Source organism: Hippoglossus stenolepis, chromosome 10 (genome assembly GCF_022539355.2).
Source record: "Hippoglossus stenolepis isolate QCI-W04-F060 chromosome 10, HSTE1.2, whole genome shotgun sequence".
Lineage (NCBI taxonomy): Eukaryota > Metazoa > Chordata > Actinopteri > Pleuronectiformes > Pleuronectidae > Hippoglossus > Hippoglossus stenolepis.
Window position 1 is genome coordinate 4,657,450 of NC_061492.1, and position 22,381 is coordinate 4,679,830.

A 22,381-nucleotide genomic window follows, 5' to 3' on the forward strand; every position below is an offset into this window, starting at 1 on the left:
TCACTGTAGAGTCTAAAGGAATTGAAATGTGATTCCAGGTAATTCCAGAGTTTTCCCTTTTTAATCGTTGCCATGACAGTTATTGTGTTGTATTGTTTGGGCTTTTATCTTTTCCTGCCCCGGGACTGTAGATGCAAATCAGCTTTGTACCAAACTCTGGCTCGACGGTTGTGTTCCACGTTAAATAAACTGATAAAGTAAATGAAACATGTTGTAATTACAAGTTGGACGTATCAGATAATATTGAATATGTCCCATTTGGTTAGAAGACGATTGAACAACCATCACCCTGAGGCAGGATGAGCTGCAGCTGCAACACCTCTGGTTCAACTGAATAAAATCTAATATCAACACAAAAGCAAGGGATTCATTTAATGTGAAAGAAGCTCAACACTGTTTTATTAACAAAACACAAATAACAGAATATGTGACGCACAAAAGTGGGAACTTTCACAATCTGGTTTGCAGTGGGAGCCATCATCTTAGAATAATACTCCATATTTTCAAATAAGAAAAGTAAAGAGTGAAAGGTCAGCAGCTTCTGAGCTTTGGTCTTGTTTGTTCACAATATTCATATTATTATTTTTCATAATATTGTTTTTCTCCCCCCAACCAGAAAAAGAAGAATGGATGAAGAGATGATTGACTAAAGCTGCACGCAGGACCTTTAATAACAGGAAACGCTGACAGAGTCAAACTTCCCGGTGACATATGGTTTCTGCCGGGTGAAAATGTCAGCTTGGAGGAAAACAGGAATATCAGCCGCGTTGATGACGAAGCATAAAGCTGCTGAAGTTTTTAAAAAGCAAATAATCCATCATCTGACACAAAGAACAGTGATAAGCAGAGTTTTACAGGACAGACTTTGACACGTATGTATTGAACGTGTCCTCTGCTGGACTCACCTGGGACAGATGTGCCGAGAGCCACGAACACCACAGCGGTGACCGAGTCCTTGAGGCCGATGGTGCAGCCGAAGTGAGACGCCAGGTCGCCGATGACGGCCGTGAGCAGGCCGATGATGATGATGGAGACGAAGAAGCAGGCCCAGCCGTTCATGTAATCTGTGGGAGGGACGCAGGCGAACAGCACCTTCCAGAAGACGGTGAGGAAGTGCATGACGTAGTCGAAACAGGACGGCAGCCGCTCTTCCCCCGTGTCCTCTTCGTCCTCATCTCCTTGTGAGAAGCGTGGGGGAGCGAGGGGATGTGAAACGAGGGGAGACGGGATGACAGGAGCGAGTGGAGAGAGAACGAAGAAAGATAACAGAATATTTGGGGCGAAGATAAAGAGAGAGGGGGTGAAGGTGGGGAAGTAAATATCAAGAGATGGGACAAGGAGCAGGGTGTTAGAGGACAAGGAGGCAGGAGGGAGTACGACAGGGGAAAGAAGGATGACGGACGATGAAGCACAAAGTGGAGGGAGAGCAGCGAGGGTAAAGAGCCAGGGAGGAGGTGCAGAGATAAAGAATCGATAGAGGAGATAAAGGGATGACAGAGAGGAGAAGGAAGAGAAGAACATTCACTTAGCAGGGTGCACAGCGAGAGACCTCGTATACAGCATCACTTCAACTGTATGTGCAAGTGGAAATCTTCTGTGAATGTGTAGCCGGACTAGAAAGTAGATGATAGTTTATTAAGCTTCTCAGAGACACATTAGTGGGAGCTACAGGTTTCCAGCTCCAGTTGTTTCTGTACAGCGGCTGAACTGATCCCACACCTTTATGAAACCACGTTTAAATCACACACTCATCGATACCAAACCCAGAAATATGTCCAGATTCACACACAACTCTCTGAGAAAAACATCTTATCTCAAAATGTTAAATTGAATTGTGTCTTCTCTGATTCACACCACATCTGTCTACTGAGTTTTGTGGTAATCTGTGCAGTAGTTTTTTAAGATGCTGCCAACTCACAAACAAACTAATGAAAACACAACCTTCCAGTCAGATGTGATCAAACAGTTTGAAGTACTGAATTAAAAGAGCTGCACGTTTTAATCAGTTATTCGACGGAAGTGAAGTTTACAGACTAACACCTGTCACCGCTCACTTTAGTTTGTCGGTTATAAACTTTGGTTTGGTCTTTAATATTAAAATGAATTAATAATGCAGCATCTGTTACGGGTTCCTCTGACTCTTCCCTGTGAACAGCTTGCAGTATGAGGTTACCCCCCCCCGGGCTCCAGGCTTTTAGAAAAACAAGTCTCACATTGTGTCCCACATCCAAACCTCAGACTCATTTCAAGCAGGTAGTTGTGCGATTTGATTTTGATTTCATCCTCAGTTTATAATGTTTTGCGAACTTCATAATTTCCTGTTGGTATAAAATAATTGAAAATGGAGGTTCCTGTGTAAATATGGGTTACATACATATTATTCTCTTTCTCTTCTCTAGTCTTTCCTCACCCTTTCAAGTAATAACCCTAATTAAAATGATCAACCTGAATTTGAACAGAATATGTCTCATTTAAATCAGTGTACAATACAAACTACAGTCTCAGTTTGTTTCTGCATTCTACTGGAGAAAGAGGAGATCGGAGGGAGATTTCCTAAAACCCACAGATTCAGTTCTCACACCAGCTCTTTGTTCTGTCACAGTGAGCTCGAGTTCAAGACCCTGAACCTCCTGCTCTCCGTCCAAATAACATCTTCTACCGGCTGCAAGTGCAAATGTAAATCTGTCATCCTGCTCCCTCATTGGAGGTGCGGCGGCGTCCTCTGTGTCCCAGCAGCTCACGGGAAACACAGCGGACAGGCAGGGACGCGCTGCTGATTCAAAGTGTCAGGCCACGTGAGCTGGATGCATTTTTCAACCACGAGTGCATCATGAAAAAGTAAAAAGCGCCCGCTGGATTAAATATTTCAGCAGGGAGGTGACAGAGCGAGGCCCCGGCGACGCGGCTGCTGCTGCACTGCAGGAGCTGCTGCCTGCTGTGATGGATGAGTTTTCTTTTTACCTACATGAGATGATTCCACGGCTTCAGGAGCAAACGCCACTGAGATGAGTCTGAGAAGGTGGATGTTGGTGCTAAGATTCAGTGAAGTCAGTGACAGGAAGTAGATTATACAGATAAAACTCTGCAGCTGTAAGTTATATATATAAAATATTATATTACTGACAGGACAGGGGAGCTGTAGGGCCCATCAGATTTCAGCTGGGGGCCCAGTGTTCCTGAATATATTTGGGCTTCCAGGCTATTTTTATCTTTTATCTCCATTATTATTATTACAACTATATTATGTACTTCCTTCTGTATTTTAACCATTTGTTTTCTGTGTTCTTTGTGATGAAACGTGCTCAATTACAAAGTTATAATCATCATTATTCTCATTATTTTGTATTATTATTATAAGTGTATTGTTTTGTTCTGGATGACAGTGAAATGAAGCAGTTAAACCAAACATGTCAGCGTGTGCGCGGCTGTGTATCCGTCCACTACCTGCACTGACTGTGATGGCCTCCATGAACTGGTCTCTCCAGGAGTTGGTTCCCACCACCAGTGCCAGGTTGGTCTTCTTGATCAGCTTGTCCACTGTGCTCTGTGCGAAAAAAACAAGAATCAAACCCATCCATTATTTATTTACCCTCCGTCTCTTTAATCTGCAGCCACGCAGGCTCCTGAAGAGAAATACACGAGCTTGACCACACGGTGGCAGTGACATCCAGTTCCAGACTGCTCCCCTTATTTGATGCATGATAAATAAAACCACACATCAGAAACCAATATGGTGGGTTTGTTTTCCCGGTGAGGAGGTTAGATGATGCATATGAAGCACGTCTCCTCGTCTATGTAGCTTGTGGTGCCTCTGAAATTAGAAATATGCAGCTGTTCTCTCATGCGCGGAGGCAGCTGCTTGGTTTGGTATGATGGGTTTTCTGCTTGTGTGGGAAAAACATTAGTTTCAGCTGCAATTACCAGACGTCAGGCTGCGTTCGCTCCGTCTGAACAGGAACCTTTCTCACCTTAAACTCATATGATTCCTCAATAATGACTTCCAGCTTGGAGTGTTCCCCCAGCACCGGTTTTCCCATCTCTGCGATCCGCTTGGCTTCCTCCTCGTCTGATGTCAGCTTCCTGTCTGGCACGTCTGAGTGGAGAGGGCGAGAAATAAGAAAGAAAGTGCAGTGAGAACGACGGCGGTAAGAGGAGGCTCAGCCGAGGATTATGTGTTGTATTTCACGGCAGACGAACAAAACATCAGACGGTCGCCTCATTAGTGACAGTTTGAATTTATAAAAGCTCAGGTTTTACGCAGATTTATCGTCGTAATGGCTTCTCCATTAGCACTTCATGGTTAGACGACCCGGCATGCTCCATCGATCAGAACACAGACACAGCAAATGCAAAGATTGGATACAAATCCTTCCCATTATTCTATTCTTAGAGTTTCTGATGATTTTCATGGCGGATGCGTTTTAGATTCACACGTCTTAATTGAAAAAAATACAGGTCAATCACAACTTCTGGAGAAATCCGTGTAAATAAAGATGGACGACGCGTCTCCACTTCCTCCAACTATCCAGAAATGAAGCCACAAATATTCTGCATGTGAACGCTGCCATCTTGTGACGAATCCGTCCAGATCGGGAATAAATCTGTGGGGTTGAGGCTGTAAATCCTGACGTTTCCCCCAGTTTCTATGGCATCAAATAACGAATTAAAACCAAACAAATCAGGAACACGAACACTTGAACATCAGTGGAAATACGACCTGCTATTGGACTTTCACCATTTCATTTACTCATTCAATAAATTGTGTCCTTCTACGGCCGTTTATCTTTTTTGCGACAGAGGTCATTTTGTTTGTTTGGATCAAAAACAAACGGCAGCAAGTGACTTCACTGTCCCGCTCATCGCTTTCATTTTCCTAATTAATCAAAGATATAAAATATGCTATGTTTATGTCTGTAGGACAATGAGAATGTGTGAATCTCATCCAGTTTGTCTATGAAGGACTAAGATTAACATTAAGTATAAATAAATGTAGAAATACAGACATTATGCAGATTTATTTTTCTTTACATGTATTTAATTACTTTTAATTAATTGTTTTGTCCTTTATATTTGTGGCCATTTTTTGGCCACTGTTTTTTTTTTTTTACATGAATTTAGAAAGTTGACGTTAACGCTCTTAATCCCAGCTCTCTGATTGGTCCGCTAAGTCTCTAACCAGCAAAGCCATGACTGGACCCAACATCAGAGCAGACAGACGACTGGCGAGTAACTCAGGGTCTGAAACGAGGCTCAACACAAGGTTTTAATAGAACTTTGTGCCAGCTTGTGTTGGACATAGACGCGTCAGGAGACCTATCTCCATGACAACTGCTGATGAGGTCTGTGTGATAAGGTCAATGATGATAAATGAAAATGTTTTAATGTATCAATCTAAATCCTCACCACAGGGTTTCACTACAGATCCAAAGAGTAAACAGCGGGACACAGCTGAGCCGTACTGATGGAATACGTCTCTCCATTAACAAATCAAGTATTTCCAGGGACTTTCATTCACTGTCAAAACTCGACAATGTCTTACGTCATTGATTTGATATTGAACCCGGTTTCTGAGGCCTGTGGAAGCCCTGATCAATCCGTCCATCAGACGTGTCCTCCGCTGAAGAAAGAAGTCCCGACGCCTCGCCGAGTCCCCGGGTGCGCCGCCGACTACAAAGAGCTCCATAACATCAATTCTGTGCTGTCGAACTCGATCAAGAGGAAGCTCTTGTGCGTCCAAAGGCCTCTCGTCCCGCTCTGAGTGTGACACCCCCACTGAGCCACCTGGTGCGGGGACCTTGTCATCTTTTATATAAGCCCCTGAGTCCCAGCCTGCTGCTCTTTGCTGACAACACGCTTACCATTAAATATTAACGTTGCCATTAAAGATCACAGCCAGGTCCCCTTGATAGGAGGACGTGTCGGCAAGCGCACACACACGCACAGACAGACACACACACACACACACACACACACACACAGGCATGCATATTATACCAGAGAATGAGGGCCTGCACACACACACACACACTTTTGAGCTAAATCAATTACACACCCAAGACAGTGTGTACCCTCAAGTCCTGACGGGCTTTCTTTTGCTCATGTTTAAAATTTGATTATCCAGCCTTTCCCCTGCTCCGCGCCGCACCCGACACGACACAATTTCCTCGACAAGCATGAAAAATAATAACACAAATCACACAAAGGTAATTAAATTTCTAATTCCTGAACTTTTTTTCTCTTTATCTTGACAGTTATCAAATGTTTGTACCTTGCCCTCGACTGGAGAACATCACTTATGGATTTATGATTAATGAGTTTTCTGATTAGCATGCAAATCCATCACTAAGAGCAGGGGGGGGGGGCATGTGTTGTTTCCAACGACGGCAGCAGAGGAGGAGGACAGAGTTGGCACGCTGTTTATTTACATGCATCAAACCTCTCAGAGACACTGGTGCTGGTTTGAAATCTTGAATGGGAGCTAAATAAACCATCACAGATTTCCACAGAAGCTCAGATTGTGAGGCTGATGTTTAAAACCACACCGTGCACAGAGGAGCCGATGTTAGTGGAGACGTTCGTAGAGGAAGTGAGGACAGCTTACCGTCGGCTAACAACCGGGCTGTGGAGGACAGGAGACAGGGAAGAGGAGGAAGAGGAGGAAATGGAGAAAACAAGGTGATGAGTGGAAATGGAAGGTGAGGGAAAAAAGCAAGTTAAGAGGAAGGTGAGAAACGTGATGGCCTCTGGAAATGGCCGGGTATCGACCCTGAGGTGTAATATCATGTCTTTGACACTGATTATTTCATTGGCTGAAGCACAGGAGAGAGAATATGGGTTTTTTTGTCACGGTTAAGAGCCAAAATCGAAATTTATTAATAAAACTGTCCAATAGAAATCAACAAATGGAGTTCAGAAGTTTATTCCTCCCAGATGAGTCAGATAAGAGAGTTTGAAGGTAATAATTACACATAAACCTTCATTCAGTACGAGGCAGCATCGGAGCGACATAAGAGGAAAGAACAGTTGCTTTTATTTCCCATTACGTTCCACTTAAATATAACAATGGAAAATATGTTTCACAAAAGCCGTCGCAGCTCCGTCTGTGTGTGTATGGACAAAACAAATACAAAAAGACATCGATGAATTTTCACCAAACTTGGTGTAAATAATAATTGAGGGAGTTTCTCCAGATGATTCACTTTTGGAGCCAATCGGTCAAAGGTCAAAGGTCGAGGTCAACAAAATATGCTCCAAAAACAATTATTTTCTAAGATTTCTCCACAAGTAACAGGGCGAGAAAGAAAATCTAAAGCTCATGTTGGTCAGAAAATATATGATAAGTGACGTCATTATGAAGTTATAATGAAAATGACGTCATGTATAGTTCAGAAATACAATATGTCTGCATCCTGTGCGACACGACCTGAAGCTTACATAGAGTGAAAAGTAATTTATGATCATATAGTTGCAGTGATGTCATCACAGTACACGCTGAAGTCAGAAAATGACATCATATAGTGGCGTAATGTATTAACCTTTAACAAACAATAAGGTTAGAGACACAATCTACAGTTTATTCAGATTAACCAATCATCTGTCATTTGTTGGGGTTTATACATTATGACCCAAAATAAACTAAATGAAATCCATCAGAGTTTCACAAGTCTCACAATTTAAGGAATAATAATTAAAAACAGCAACTCTAAGACATTTTGAATACATCTACTCTTATTACTCACCCATCTGTCTTTTCAAAATAAATGTCTTCTTTTGAGTCTTTCTATTTCCCCTTGTTTCTTTAAGTTTCAGCAGGTGTTTGTTTTATTCATGACGCAGCGAGTTCATTCATGAGAACGGCTCCGAGCAGTTTAACAGGAACAAATAAGAAGAAAAAGTGATAGAGCTTGAATTAAAAATAAAAGTACAACAAAAATAGTCTGGTACGATTTGATAACGAAAATTATGTAATAATTATATAAATGGCGTAATTTAAACATGTGGCTCACATCTCCACTGAAGCAGATTAATTAAATGCACATATTTCTTATTATTAATAAGCTTTGCTGAATCAGATTTTTATAAATGCAGTGATCAATAATTCAGAATCTGAATATTATAGGATTATCTGAATATCTGGATATGAATACACACCAAATAGAATTAATGTGGAATTTTTTGCACAACCAGTTTCCAGTTTTCTCCAGAGTGATGTTAAATCATGTCGTCTTTTTCTTCTTCTTCTTCTATCGCTTTGCAAAAATCACATTTGTCGGGGGCATCTACAAATCTTGGAATTGAACAGTGGGTGGGCCGCAAACTCCAGAGCCAGCGTTGTCACTGTCAATATGGCCGAAGTGAAGATGACAGGATTTTATTTGACAGCTCCTGTCGGGGGTGTTTGTGTGTAAACAACAACAAAACCTGCGTCAACCTTCAGCAAGAAGCTGCCAACTCGTCTCCAAATCTTCTCGTGAGAGCTTTAGTGTCGTGTGAGGGCGTAAACGCTGCCTCACAGGATTTTCTGCTCAGTTTAGATATGACGTTATAGAAGAATCAGTGAGTCATTGTAGTGGTTTATAATCTTAATAAGTATTGGGACACTGAAAGTATCAGATTCAGAGACAGAGGATAAAAAAAATTATCAATGGAAAACTGCAATTAAAGGACAATAGTGCAAATCAGTTAAAAATCTGAATCAAATAATGGCCCTATTTACAGTGGGCGCACACACACACACACACACACACACACACACACACACACACACACACACACACACACAGGCTCTCTTGATGGAACAAAAGAGAATCGTACAGTAAATCACTGCAGAACAGGAAACTCAAGTATCTGACAGAAGTAAAATCGACATAAGATATAAATAAACATAAATAAAATGAAAAAGTGACGCGCTTCATGTAAATTTAAACTGAGATCAAACTTCACTCTCCTTCCCTTGTTAACTATTTGTCCACGTGATCCGATGCTCAGGAGCAGATCCAGGCTTTGACTCGTTTAATATCGGAGAACAAACTGTGAAGTGACAACAAAAACCTTCCAGAAGCAACTGATAGTGACATTTTTTTATTATTAGAAACGTGTCTTTTAATAAACACAGCTGGAGAGATTCTATCAGGGCTTTATGCAACCATTCATTTCCCAATACTTATCTTTTTTATCTTTCTCACTACCACACATGCAGTAACACAAGAGGCCCTATGAGAGATAATCCATACTTTGTTATACACAAACACCACTATACCTTCTTATATCCTTTTATTTACCACCACTCATCTTTCTTGCACATACTATATCCTGTAGTTGAGTGTATAGAAGTACTAAGTATAGTATAGTAGTATATAGAAGTAGTAGTAGTAGTAGTAGTAGTAGTAGTAGTAGTAGTGTATGTTAGTAAATAAAGGAACCTACGTTTGAAAGTATAGTTGTGTATCTATGAGATTATGATTCTATGCATGAAACCATGTTATCTCATAGAGCTCGTCACTGTATTGCATGACACAGAGCAGTGTTCCTGTTGTCTAGCACCATAGATAGAAGTGGGGATGGCACGGTGGTACAGTGGTTAGCACTGTCGCCCCACAGCAGAGAGGATTCCTTGTTTGAATCCCGATTTAGCCGAGGTTTCTCTGTGTGCTGAGTTTTTCATGCTCTCCCTGGGTTTCTTCTCCCGCTTCCTCCCACATCTCACTGGAGACTCTAAAATGGCCTCAGGTGTGAAAGTGAATGGTTGTTTGAGTCCGTTCCCTCTTTCACACCAGAATTAGCAGGTAAACGGTTTTAAACAGGCAGGTTTCCAAACGGCCTCAGAAAACAAACCCGTGGGTCGTATCAGTCAACTTTCGTGAATTGAGGAATATCACCTCGAGTTTTAACCATTTTTTTGTGATTGTAAGGTTGAATTCAACGGTAGTTATTCAGTGAGAGGAGAAAACAGAAATATCCCCCCCCCCTCAGCGTTTTGCCTGATTGTTTATCTGCACGCTGCAGCTGCCGAGCAGATCAGTGACACCGCACAACACGCTCCGGTGCCCCCGGCCAACTGGAAACCGTAACTAAATCATATGGCGAAGAATAGGAAGAGGCTCAAAAAGTCACTTTGGCGAGGAGGATAATTATATGACAGGATACGCCATAAGTGGATGAAGCGAGAAGAGAAAGGCTCCCCGTGCCGTTCAGCCTCCAGAGATCCACACTGACAACTCCTCCTTTTGACATCTCCATCATTAATTCTCCCGACATTCATGAAAACAAGGAGGAGGTTTTTCTAAAAGGGATCAGAGGCTCGGAAAAACAACACAACGCTGCTGTGAACGAGCCGGCTCCTTCTGAGGCGTCTCCGCAATTAACCTGTTTGCTTATCAGCTTCCTAAATCAAATAGAGTTCACAGTGAGTCATCATTAGCAGCTAAGTGCTGTGGGTGACGTGCTTCATTATCATTAGTAGTAGTCGGGCCACGCTGATCAGAAGCCAAGTAAAACTCTGCTGTGGTGAGAGTCCAGTAAAGGCAACAGATACAAACCACACAATAGTGAACATATCGAGAAAATAATATCACAATACACAAGACGAACACATAAACAGATACACACAAGCAAGCACAAATACATAGAAATGGAAATAGCACATACTTTGCAATATTTAATATATATTCTGATTGATTTTATTTATTTTTTGTTACTGCTGCCTGTTTTCACCCGTGTCAGTTTGTTGGTTTGTTTGTTTGTGAGCAAGATTATGCAAAAACTAGGCAACCAATTTCAACGAAAACTTGGTGGAAGGACGGGACATGGGCCGAGAAAGAGCCCATTCAATTTTTGGTAAGGATCCTAATCGGGGGCAGATCCAGGAAACATCGTGAGATATGGCGTTTCTTTTTTCTTCTATGTTTTACAGACACTCCAGAGAATAATCGATGGATTTTGATTCAAATTTAAACAGATTTAAGTGATTGATTGAATTGTAAGGGACTCTTGGGCCTTGGTGCAGGTCTGAGCTCTCCTGAGTGCCGTTCTGGTTCAGTGGATGAAACAACACAAGTCCCACCAGTTTCTCCCACTTGTCTAAAGTGATGATGTCACATATCTTGTGTGTTTGAATTATAAATGATTGTACAAATGATGAACAGCAGGGAAAAGCACAGAATCCTCTCAAGTTGAGGAGCTGGAAAATCTTTCTTTGAAAAAAATGATGCAAATGTTGCAGTTATTACTGAATAGAAAAATATCAGTGTCACAAACAAAGCACCAGATATCTGCAAAATATTAATGGAGTTGCATCAGCCTTCAAAAGTCAACAGTGAAATTGGTTTTATTTACAGTGGGAGGGAAAGTTGAACACTTTCACACTCACACGTCTTTTTAAATACCTACAGATCATAATGTTTTATGTGTGTGTGCGATTCCTTGCAGATCGAAACAAAAACCCAGATGTAGCCACATGTAGATAGAGTGCCCCTCTAGCTACTGCTGGTTCAACTTGGTAATTACAACCCAAACCCCAGTATTTATTCAGCCCTAATAAAGAGATGATCTTTCTCCATCCATAACAACGGTCAAATGAAAAAGGTTTGCATGTAAATTCTGTTTCATCTTGTGGAAAAGAAAACACTTGCACACACAGAGAAACCAGATAAGAACACGCTGGTAATGGAACGAACACACAAACCTACGCACACGTGCACATGAAGACAAACAGAGGTGTTGCAGGCCGACTGCACTCACAATGCAGAAGGTTGTCGTTCTGCCAGCAAAACAATTACGATACAGAAGATTAACCAAAGGGGTGTAAATGGATGGTTGGAGGAGTGTGTGTATACGGGTGTATACGTGTGTATGTTTGTGTGTGAAGGGGTGTGGTGTCTGCGTTTAACCGTTGTCATTATCAGCGTGTTCTCCTTCGCGCTCGGCCTAATCAGATCTGTCTCGTTACAAAAGAGTGAGTCCGGCTCTCGCGCTCAGACGAGGCTCTGAGTCACGGCGTCGAACACGCAGCTCATGTACGCCTTCTCTCGCCACAGCTCGTTAAGACAGACTCATCATTCCACTTATCGGGGGCTATTCTCGTCGCCGAGGCCGGAGGCGGAATCCAGGCCTGAGTCAGGAGCGGCGTGTGGATGGGTGGAAGGATGGGAAATAGGTAGAGGAGGAAAAAAGAATCTGGTGGGCGAATAAGATGACTGCATGGATTAATGGAGCTAGAGAGGACAAGAAAGAAGAAGAGGAGGAAGGAGAAAAAGGAGTAAATGGCCGAAGGAATGGAGGAATGAATGAAGGGGGGAATAAGGGGGAGAGGTATGAAAGGATGGGACGTGGATGGATTGATGCTGGGGGTTGGGGGGTTGGGAGGACGATGGGAGGGGTAGAACGAGAAGGACATGAAGCACTTAGTGATGAATGTGGATGGATGGAGAGATGTTGAGGTACAAGTGCAAAAGATGGAGGGAATCCGATGAATGCAGGAAAAGAGAAATGGAAGAACGGGTGATAGAATTTATGGAGGGATACAGTCACGCACTGATTGAGGGATTGTCAGAGAGAGGAGAGCGAGGAAGTTGTTGGGGAAACACGAATCGAAGCTGGGAGGAATATTAAAGAAAGGATGGGATGTGGAGGAACGGAGAGGTGGAGAGTGGCGGCAAATAGATTTATGGAGGGATAGAGAACAGGAGCGTGCAAAGATGTATGGATGGATGATTGATGGAGAGAAAGGAGGATACAGGGATTGGTGCAGGTGTATAGGAGGGAGGGATAATGAGCTGGGAGAAGGGAGGAGAGGTTGAGTTATGGAGGAATTGTAAATGGACTCGAATTAAATAGTTCTACACCTAAGCAGAAAAGTGCTACACACACACACACACACACACACACACACACACACACACACACTGTGGCAGAGCGAGGGGAAAGATAAACTCTCTGCATGAGTTTGAGGTTCAGTGTCAGGCTCAAGGAAACTTCTACATGTGGCCAAAAGGACCCGGGAGTCAAACCAGCAACCTCCTGCTTCCCGGCTGGGAAGCAGGAGTGTAAGGACTTGAGTGATGCAGGAAATTGGAATGGGTGGATGGATGGATAGATGATGGATGAATGGATGGATGGATGGAGGTGTATAAGGAGGAATGGGTGGATGGAACAAAGGAGTGATGGAAGTATGGAGAGACGGGAGAAAGATGTATGAATGAAGGAGAGACTGGAGGAGAGGGAGGGTGGAGAGAGAGAGAGATAGAGAGAGAGAGAGCTCAGAGTGAGGCCTTGAATAATAACGGTTCAGGATCGCAGCTGAGCGGCCGCTGCACGTACACACACACACACACACACACACACACACACACACACACACACACACACACACACAGCGAGATGACAAAGATGGATGCCTCAGCTGCCTTTATTATCTTTCAATACGCATGCTGTGTAACGCGTCCATCATCTTGTTATGCTGTATCCGTGTTTCTGACGGCGTGGAATCGGAGGGAGTCAAAACGCCGGGTACGCTCCGTACTTAATCTTCTGAGGCAGCGCAGCTACACTGAGCGAACTGATGATTTAACTGAATGCCGGATGATTCCTCTCCAGCGTCCTCATAAAGGTCTTTGGCGTCTGAAAAGTCATGTTTTCCATCTCGCTGGGCTAATTAAAGCGGCTACGTGCAGCATTTTGACATCAAATAAATCGTTCACACGTTCATTTTTGAGATATTAGGGTGATTACTGTAAACAAATACTATCGTTGCCAAGAGAATTAGCAGAGTCACAACACAGTATTTTCATGTTGCGTTGCAGCGAGTTGAGTTTTGCCTGAAATCTTCTCACTTCTAACAGTTAAATCCTCAGTGACGGAACTAGAATTAGATTTTGATGTTTCATAATATTAGAAGGAGAGCTGTTAAATATGACTTTATATGAAAGTTACTTTTGGTTTCTGTCAATAGATTAAGATTTTGGGAAAATGTGCTTAATACCTCAAACCTTTCATCTGCCTTTTTTTGTTAGATGGCAGGATTACGCAAAAACGACTCAACCAATTTCTGTCACATTTTGTGGAAAGTACTTTAACATTGCAAGATGGTGTTTTTCAAATTTTCTGTTGATTTCTCAGAGAATAATTCATTGATGTTGATGAGAAAAAAAATCTGACATCTTTAGGAAACTGATATTTATGAGTATGTGCAATTTGGTGCAGATCCAAATAAGAAATTGAGTCACTATGTTAAATATATTAAAAAAGATAAATATCACAATAGCACATATGTCTCCGTCTTTCTCTCCCTGTGATTCGTCCAGTCCAGATGTGACGCTGGACACGCTGGACACACTGGACACGCTGGAGACACTGGAGACACTGGAGACACTGGACATGCCGGAGACGCTGTGCAGTGCAGATCAAGTGAGGACGAGCTCCCTCTACATTTTAACAGTCTGTTTATTCTGCAGCCATATCAGCCTCACTGCCGCGTCGGCAGCAGGCAATTACAGAGCAGATCACCAACCCCGATAATGTCATCAGACCAGGACTCTCTCACACACACACACACACACACACACACACACACACACACACACACACACACACACACACACACACACACACACACACACACACACAGATAAAGGCACTTAATAATACAGTTCACAAGTTCACGGCTCAGTCACTATTCTTCACACACTTACTCACACACACACAAACAGACGCGATGGAAAATGTACAAATTACAGCACTTGTTTTTATATTTCATGACTATGAATATTTTTTACTTTTTACTTCACTACTTTGATTCGACAGCGACCGCTATTGATTATTTTTCAGATTCAGATTTTATTCATGAAAAATAGGATGAACTCGTAAAATACGTACAAAATGATATCGTCTATAAAGCTATAAAGTAATCAAACAGTCAATTTACAAAAGTCTGTCTCCAGGAAGTCCTCCGCTTTTATAACAGTAGAATATTAAATCGACTTGGAGTAGAACTGAATGAAGGGATTCATATGTAGTGAAGAATACTCACACTGTCGTACAATTACTTCATTCAAATTATATAGAAACTGTTTTATCGGAATAGAAATGACTCTGACCTCCTGTGTTAAAATACAACATTTTGTTTCGTTGTCCGAAACTTTAAAAAACAAAGTCACACTGATTCCTCCATAGCACCAAACAGACAAGAGTCAGAATCACGACGGCCACTAGGGGGCAGTCATTTGACTTTCCCGTTGTAATATTCCATGCTAGCTATCAATGTAATGCTAAAGTGAAGTAAAGGGAACTGCCTCTGCCCCTCATGACTCAATCTGATGTTTGATGTCAGACAGTGTTTGCATTGATGTAATTTGATTGGCTGTATCTGCACTTGAATATTTGATTAACACGATTTGATTGGCTGGTGCCTGTGATGCCATCCTATTCGTAGTGAATGACCAGCGTCTCCATACATACGTATACATAGAGGTGTCCTCACTGTGCTGAGCTCATCAGGGACGGACGTGTCCACCGTCAGCTCGCTGTGATGCAGTGTGACCACCGCAATGACATCATTGTTGTAACCCTGAGCAGCACTGATTAAAAGCCTCGCTCGCTTCGAGGTGCCGCCTCCGAGTCGTCGGCTCTCCACAGAGGCAAAGCCCCAAGGATCCTTGTGAAACTCTCAGTATCCACTTATCATACACAACATTAATGCCTGTGACACTTTTATCCATTTTTCCACTGAGGACTGCAGAGGAAGTAACTTTTATTTTGTTAATACTTTCATGTCTCACCCCGTGGGCACGAGACAGCCGGAGAATGAATATTTTATCATGTGTGTTTAAAGAATTTTGTTCCTAAATGAGACGTCCTCCAGAATGACTGGTTCCACAGAATTAAAGCAAACGATTCAGCCGTGAAAGTCTTTTGTTGACAGAAAAATAATCATGTTCCAAACTGAAAGCTCCGGTTTATTCAGGATCCCAATCAGATGATACTGTTCTTCAGGTCAACAGGGAAATAAACCCACTCATTGCTTCTTTGACCTATTTACAGTGGAACACATGTAAAGACTGTAAACGTCATGTTTTCTGTCTCTTTCTCTGATGTTTGTTTCTTCAGGTGAACCAGAAATCTGTAAGTGCTGCTGCTGGTTCAAAAGCTGAACCTGAACTTCAGTATTTAACTCACGCTCCAGATGAAGAGAGGCTGCTCAAAGCTTCTCGTCACATCAGATCCACACTGACACTCCCCTTCACAGATACACAAAATACTACAGCACAGTACACAAGATACTACAGCACTCTACATAAATTATCACTGAGGTCAAAGACAGACAGAGATGCAGTTATTCAGCTGCAATATTAAGAAAGGTCCAGCAGAAGCCTTATTCAAATCTGGATTTATCAAATTGCACACACTCATAAATATCAGGCCCCTAAACATGTTTCAAATCAAGATCCATGAATTATTCTCAGAGAAATCAACAAAAGTTTTTGAAAATCTCTTAATTTCACGCCACTGGATCCGTGAGCGTCATGGAAAGTCTTGATTTATTCATGTCAGGCCCCATGTTATCAGGTGGGAGCAGCAGCTCTGCCCACCTGAGCCGCACTCAATCTTCCAGAGAGTCGGGGTCACTTATTTTCCGTCCACGCTTCATTGCAAAAAAGACAGTGACAATTACACTTCCTGTACCTCTTTCAAAGTAAAAGCCCTCTCGAGTTTCTGTTGACTGAATCCTTTTATTTATCTGTACAAGGTTATTATGAAAAATAAATGAAATTCATTCATTTATTTTATCTTTAAGATATTCCCCACATTTTCCATACCATTTATTTTTGGCATCAATCTCTTAGGATGAAGTATGAGAAGGTCATCACTGACACCGACACTAATGGGAGTCCTCACAGAAGGCCGGGCCCCTGCTGGCCCTCAGCTGAGCTCTCAGACAGGCCCGACGCTGTGGAGTGCCACCAGCATGGCAGGCAGCAGCGCAGCTCATCCATATCTCCACACACCTCTCAGGAACAATTACCGCTCTTCCACCTTCTCATCACAGATGGCGAGAGCGACCCCCCTCCCTCCTCATTCTGAGGCTCATTGTCTCTTTGGTTGACTCTGTCTGTCCCCCTCCTCCACCTCTACAGCTGTCCTTCCCCACTTTCCCTCTCTCCCTCTCCTCCCAGCTTGAGATTCAACAGTTCAATTTAAATCCATTACACCTAAGCCCCTGACAGCGTGCGCCATGGTAACTGTTACTAGACAACAATCTCGGTTGTGACTCCTCTTCCACAGCGAGGCCACCGGCAGCAGGGAGATGCACTGGAGGCACGTGAGGCATTTTTTCAAAATATAAACTCTTGTGTCGTTCGCTCTAAGTGACAGGTCCCGTCCTTCAAATGCAACCCCAATCCGGGACGGTTGGGATCGCAACATAAATCACATCAGGCTGACGGAATGAACTGTATTTGTTTAAAAGGAGCATCTCGGGGATTCAGAGCAGGGGAATGAATCTAATCCGATGACAATACGCCAACCTTCTATTGTCATTCTCCGTGCGAGCCTGCCCCTGTAACCCTGCTATCTGCTGAGCATGACGCTGAGTAAATGTGGATAAGACTGCAGCAGCAGCAGTGACGGCTGAAGTAGCCCTACTTCACGGCTCCGTCCTTGAAGAAAGAATAAAGACACAGTAAATCACCGACACGTCGTCTCACATACACACAAACTACTGTACAACAGCACAGTAATCACGTCTGAGACAGTCAGCGCTGACCTCTGCTGTTAGGGGGGGCGGGGCTGTGAGTTCACACTGCAGCAAAGTTGGTCCAACAATGTAAATAAAGATAATAAAAAAGGAAATATGTGAGCGTGTAATCACAATCAGGGACAATCAAAGGGGCCGTTCACACAATAACACTGCGTCGCTGAATTACCATCTAATTGCATGTTGATACAATCAATGCTGCCGTGATTGTTAGCTCGGCGCTAGCAAAGGGGGTGGAGCCTCCTCTCTGTCTTCTCTTCTAAAGAAATGTCTCGGGAAAAAAATGGCATCTGCGTTTTTCAATCAGGGACATCTGCGGAAATGATTGTTGCAATGAAGGCAACACAAACTTTACTTTAAACGTTATTATGTTTCTTCAGATTTTCATAATTTCAAACCACAATTTCTCTCAGGAAACGGCAGGACATGTTGTCAACAGAGCAGAGGCGAATGCTGTGGGGGATTTAAAGTGTTATAAATTATAAAGTGTAACTTCACTCCTGAATCGAAGTTCAGATTCAGCTTTCGAACCAACAGCAGCACTTAAAGAGTTCACGTGAGGAAACAGCATCACAGAACGAGACACACAACATGAAGTTTGTGTGTCTCTACATGGAAATTTAAATAATGCCTTTAGAACACAATGCTGGGAGGCAGCACTAAGATCCCAAGATGGTTTGAAACCCAAGGTGGCGTTAAGGCCCCTAAATGTAGATTTCTTTTATATACAAGTGGTAATAAATCAGATTTTAAGTTATCACTAATGCAAATGCCAACACATTTCCTGCTGCTGCTTCAAGTGTTCAATGTGAAATACACAGAAAACCACATATTTATGAACTTTGTTGGCAATGAGATCATCCATCAAAAGGAATGTGGAGAAAATAATGATTTTTGAAAAACATTTTTCATCCTTTTAAAATATTGCAGGGAGAAAATAGCACAAGACGGAGCAGCTTCTGCCGGCTGATGAAATCAGATTCTAGTTGCTCGTGACATGACGGAGTTTGTTGCAATGCAAACAGATATAGTTCAGGCCTCGGAGGAATTTCTCACAAATTAGATACTTGACAAGTGTTTGGATTTCTGGGACCTTCAGTATTAAAGCACAGTTGCTAATACTCCCAGAAACCACAGGCCAAATTAACCAGGGTTGACATAAGGATTCTTGAGGATTACACCTTTAATAACGCAGGTGCTCGTCTCCTAAATGACTGTTTTTCAATCAGAGGAAGTCCAGTAATGTAGAAAGTGCATTAACCCCCCCCCCGCCTCTGACATTCCTCCTCGTGACTCCAGGAAGAACCGGAGCTTTAATGAAGTCGGGGTCTGCGAATGCATGAACAGCGCTGGGCTCCCATTTGAATTAAATCTATTCATCCGTGCCAGTGTGATTTCTCTTTGGTACTGAGGCAACCGAAGGACCTGAGTCGTGACATTTGTGCCGTGGCTGGTGGAGCAGGCAGGGAGGTGAACACCCGTCTGCCTACATCCCTGACCCCCCCCCCCAATTCCAAACCCAGCTCAATAAGTAGGCTTCAACTGGAATGACGAAGGTAAGAGGTAAAAGAAAAGTATGCAGCGCAGGTCGGACGTGTTTGTGATCAGCTCTTCCTGCAGATATTTACACCTGAGCAAACAGTAAGACGCTCCCAAATGAAACTTCATCCCGATCTCCGGATCACTGGAGGAATCCTGCAGGTGAAATAATCCTTGGGGCGTATTCTATGATTACACCATCATCTTGACTTTAATCCATTACTCGCATGGGGAATAATATCAGTGTCACACACCGTTCTAATTTGCGAAGTCTCTTGACATACAGGTAATCCCTCTAAGATTTCAATATTAATTGTGTCATCTGTATTCAAAGAGCGCCTTGATAATAAGCCCGGAACCAGCCGAGAGACTTGGCTGATAACAGAGAAGGGATTTAGAGTGAAGGTAAACTTCTAACCACCCCCCCCCACCAGGACTTACGCAAGTTCACGAGGCAGGTGTACAGCGATAAAGACAAGAGGAAATAATGCTTCAGAGATCGGCGCTGGGTCCCAGTGCAGGGGCCGGATCCGTCAGAGGAAGTGTTTGAAGACTGGCTGCGTCGCGGCAGCACGACGAGGAAGTCGAAGGCTCCTTCTAATGCGTCAATTGAGAGAAACAACGGAGCTAACGAGTGGATCTATTCCAGACAACGTGGGGGGGGTGCTATTTTGCTTTTGTAGAGTTAGAAGAGAAGATCAAGCCACTCATGTCAGTTAAGATTTGCAGAAAAATAACAATAACAACTTCCCTTTTGACTATTATGTTATTGTACGGATTAAGAAAAGAAAATATCTGCTTCATGGAGCTCGTTAACCACAAAGACCGAACCGAAATGAGACGGAGGATTTCCTATTCACGTTACCAGCTTGTCCCGCTCTTACCGTTGCATTGTTAGCTACTTTGAGCAGCTAGCTGGTTAGTTTCGTCACTGGCGAGCAAATAATCCTGGAATAGGTCGGCCTGAGTATAAACCGCCTGTGGGATTAGTTTGTTGCTCGGGAATGGAGGGACGAATTTATCGGTCGCATTTGAAGGAGCCTTCTAAACGGGACAACCTAGTCATGGAATAAACCTTTTGTTTATGAAACTATTTCTTTCGCTTACAGAATGTCGGAGAAAAAAGAAACAGAGAGTTGTGGTCAGTAACTTCGCTAAACTCACTAAACTGACAGTCGCCTTATATTTACTGCATATGAGAGTTTTATTCTTTTCATATAAACTCTTAGCAGAGAAGTTAAGCACAAAAAGATGATCTCTGTTCTTCCTAAACTCAGCTGTGGTCACAAAAACCGGCCGAGGTCTCTGTGCCACGTCCCTGAATCGGCTGCCAGCAGGTGGCGAGGTTACTGCTTCCGCGGCGAGCGACAGCTGTTCCCCATCGCTCACTCGTCAAGGTCTCGCTGCTTCCACCTGAAACAAGGGCAGAAGCTGGACGAGCCTCTGGGAAACTGACGGTAGAAGCACCAGGAGACAGGTACCAGCAGATCAGTGCGTGTCATTAGCTGAGGTAATAATGGATTTGGCTTTGTGGGAGGTTTTACAGCGTAATGATGCATGTGATGGCCCACGCCCTCGTTTAATGATCTATTGGACCTACACCGGATCTAATTTAACTTATCCCGATGTTTAACGTGTCATTTGATGAGCAAACGACATTAAATCGACAGATCCGCAGATGATCACTTCCTGTGTGTCCTTGTGAGGATCCCAGCAGCTCGTTCTCCTCACGCTGTGTGAGGGACGCGGTGGAACAGATGTGTCCTCACACGCTGCAAGTGCTGTGGGAGGTTCCGTTGTACAATCAAGTGCACGGCAGCTTAATCCATCCCACACACACACCTGTGCAGCACAAATGATATTTTTCCTTCTAATCTGAGTGAGTTTAATATGAAAACACAACAAAGGACGGAGCATGAAGGAATTTTTCTAGAAAATCCTTGGCAGCAATCATCCTCCAAAACAAAACAAAAACAGGACTGAGGTCAGAATGATGCTGAGCGACTAATCCAGGCTCCACGTTACTCAACATCTCTGCAAAAGGTTTCAAACTGGTTCAACAGTTCGTGGTGCTTTAAAAATGTGATCTGACTGAGGTCAAGTTGAATATTTAGTTTCCCGTTGTCTCAGAAAATATAAAACAATATAACCTTCTTCATTATTAGGAAAATAAAACATGTTCCCTTCCCTGATTTAAGACAGAATGTTTCTGTGATTGTACGTTTTCTCCAAACTGGAAAAAGTCCAGTTAGAAAGACTTAGAATTCCTAAACCCTTATGCATTATGTATATTAAATATACATTTCTATATATATGAAGTACATTTCTACATGATGTTTTACAGTGGATACTTCTGGTGCACACACATTAGTCGTGACGCTGCCTCCTCCCTGGATTTCAGCATCACAGTGAAATTGCCTGAAACCATCAGCAGCTCCACTCTGACCTCCTGGCACGTCCACCGGTGCCATCTGTAATGGCTGGTGGGGCTGGCGATAAGGAAATGGAGTCTTTATCTCGGCCCAATTAGGCAGCTAATTGATTCAATACCAGTCATTTAGGTTTCCCTCCAGGCCCAGGACTGAGCACTCCGGCCCTTCGAGCAGACGGGAGGTCCCATGAGCAGAGCAGCCAGAGGCTGGGGCCGACCCCGCGGAGCCTGGAGATTATAATCTGCAGTTAAAAAGACATCAGGGGTAAATCTGAAGATATTGACAGGTCACTGATTGAGCTTTAAGTGATGACTATTTCCTAGAAGTGAATTTACTCCAATAAATATATAATAATAGGTACATGTACTACACGTTGACTTTGCAGTGCACGCTCTAAACCTGCCTGATTGGAATGGGCTGTTTGCTTTGTCTGTGGTGATGCTGGTTGCAGTTTCCTTTCTGAAACTGTAAAAATGACTCAAACCTAAATGACTCTAGGTGCAAGTGTGAAGCTGATAAGATGAACAGCTCCCGAGACACGTGAGACACATTCAGACATGAATTTTCTGGAATTATTACATAGATGTGGCCACATTTCCCTCCTCTGAAGTTGTTGCTATTTACTGTTAATGGAGTTTTCATTTCTCCAGCACATCAGTAT

The 22,381-nt window shown here is 43.0% G+C and overlaps 1 protein-coding gene across 1 annotated transcript in view; it reads right to left on the minus strand.

Annotated features, from left to right (window-relative positions):
• The window catches only part of slc8a3 (solute carrier family 8 member 3), a 95,123-nt gene that overhangs the window by 5,636 nt on the left and 67,106 nt on the right, over positions 1 to 22,381 (minus strand). Inside the window, 4 exon segments of the mRNA XM_035167515.2 lie at positions 906 to 1,178; positions 3,445 to 3,544; positions 3,969 to 4,093; positions 6,602 to 6,619. Coding sequence (XP_035023406.2) covers positions 906 to 1,178; positions 3,445 to 3,544; positions 3,969 to 4,093; positions 6,602 to 6,619 — 516 coding nt within the window.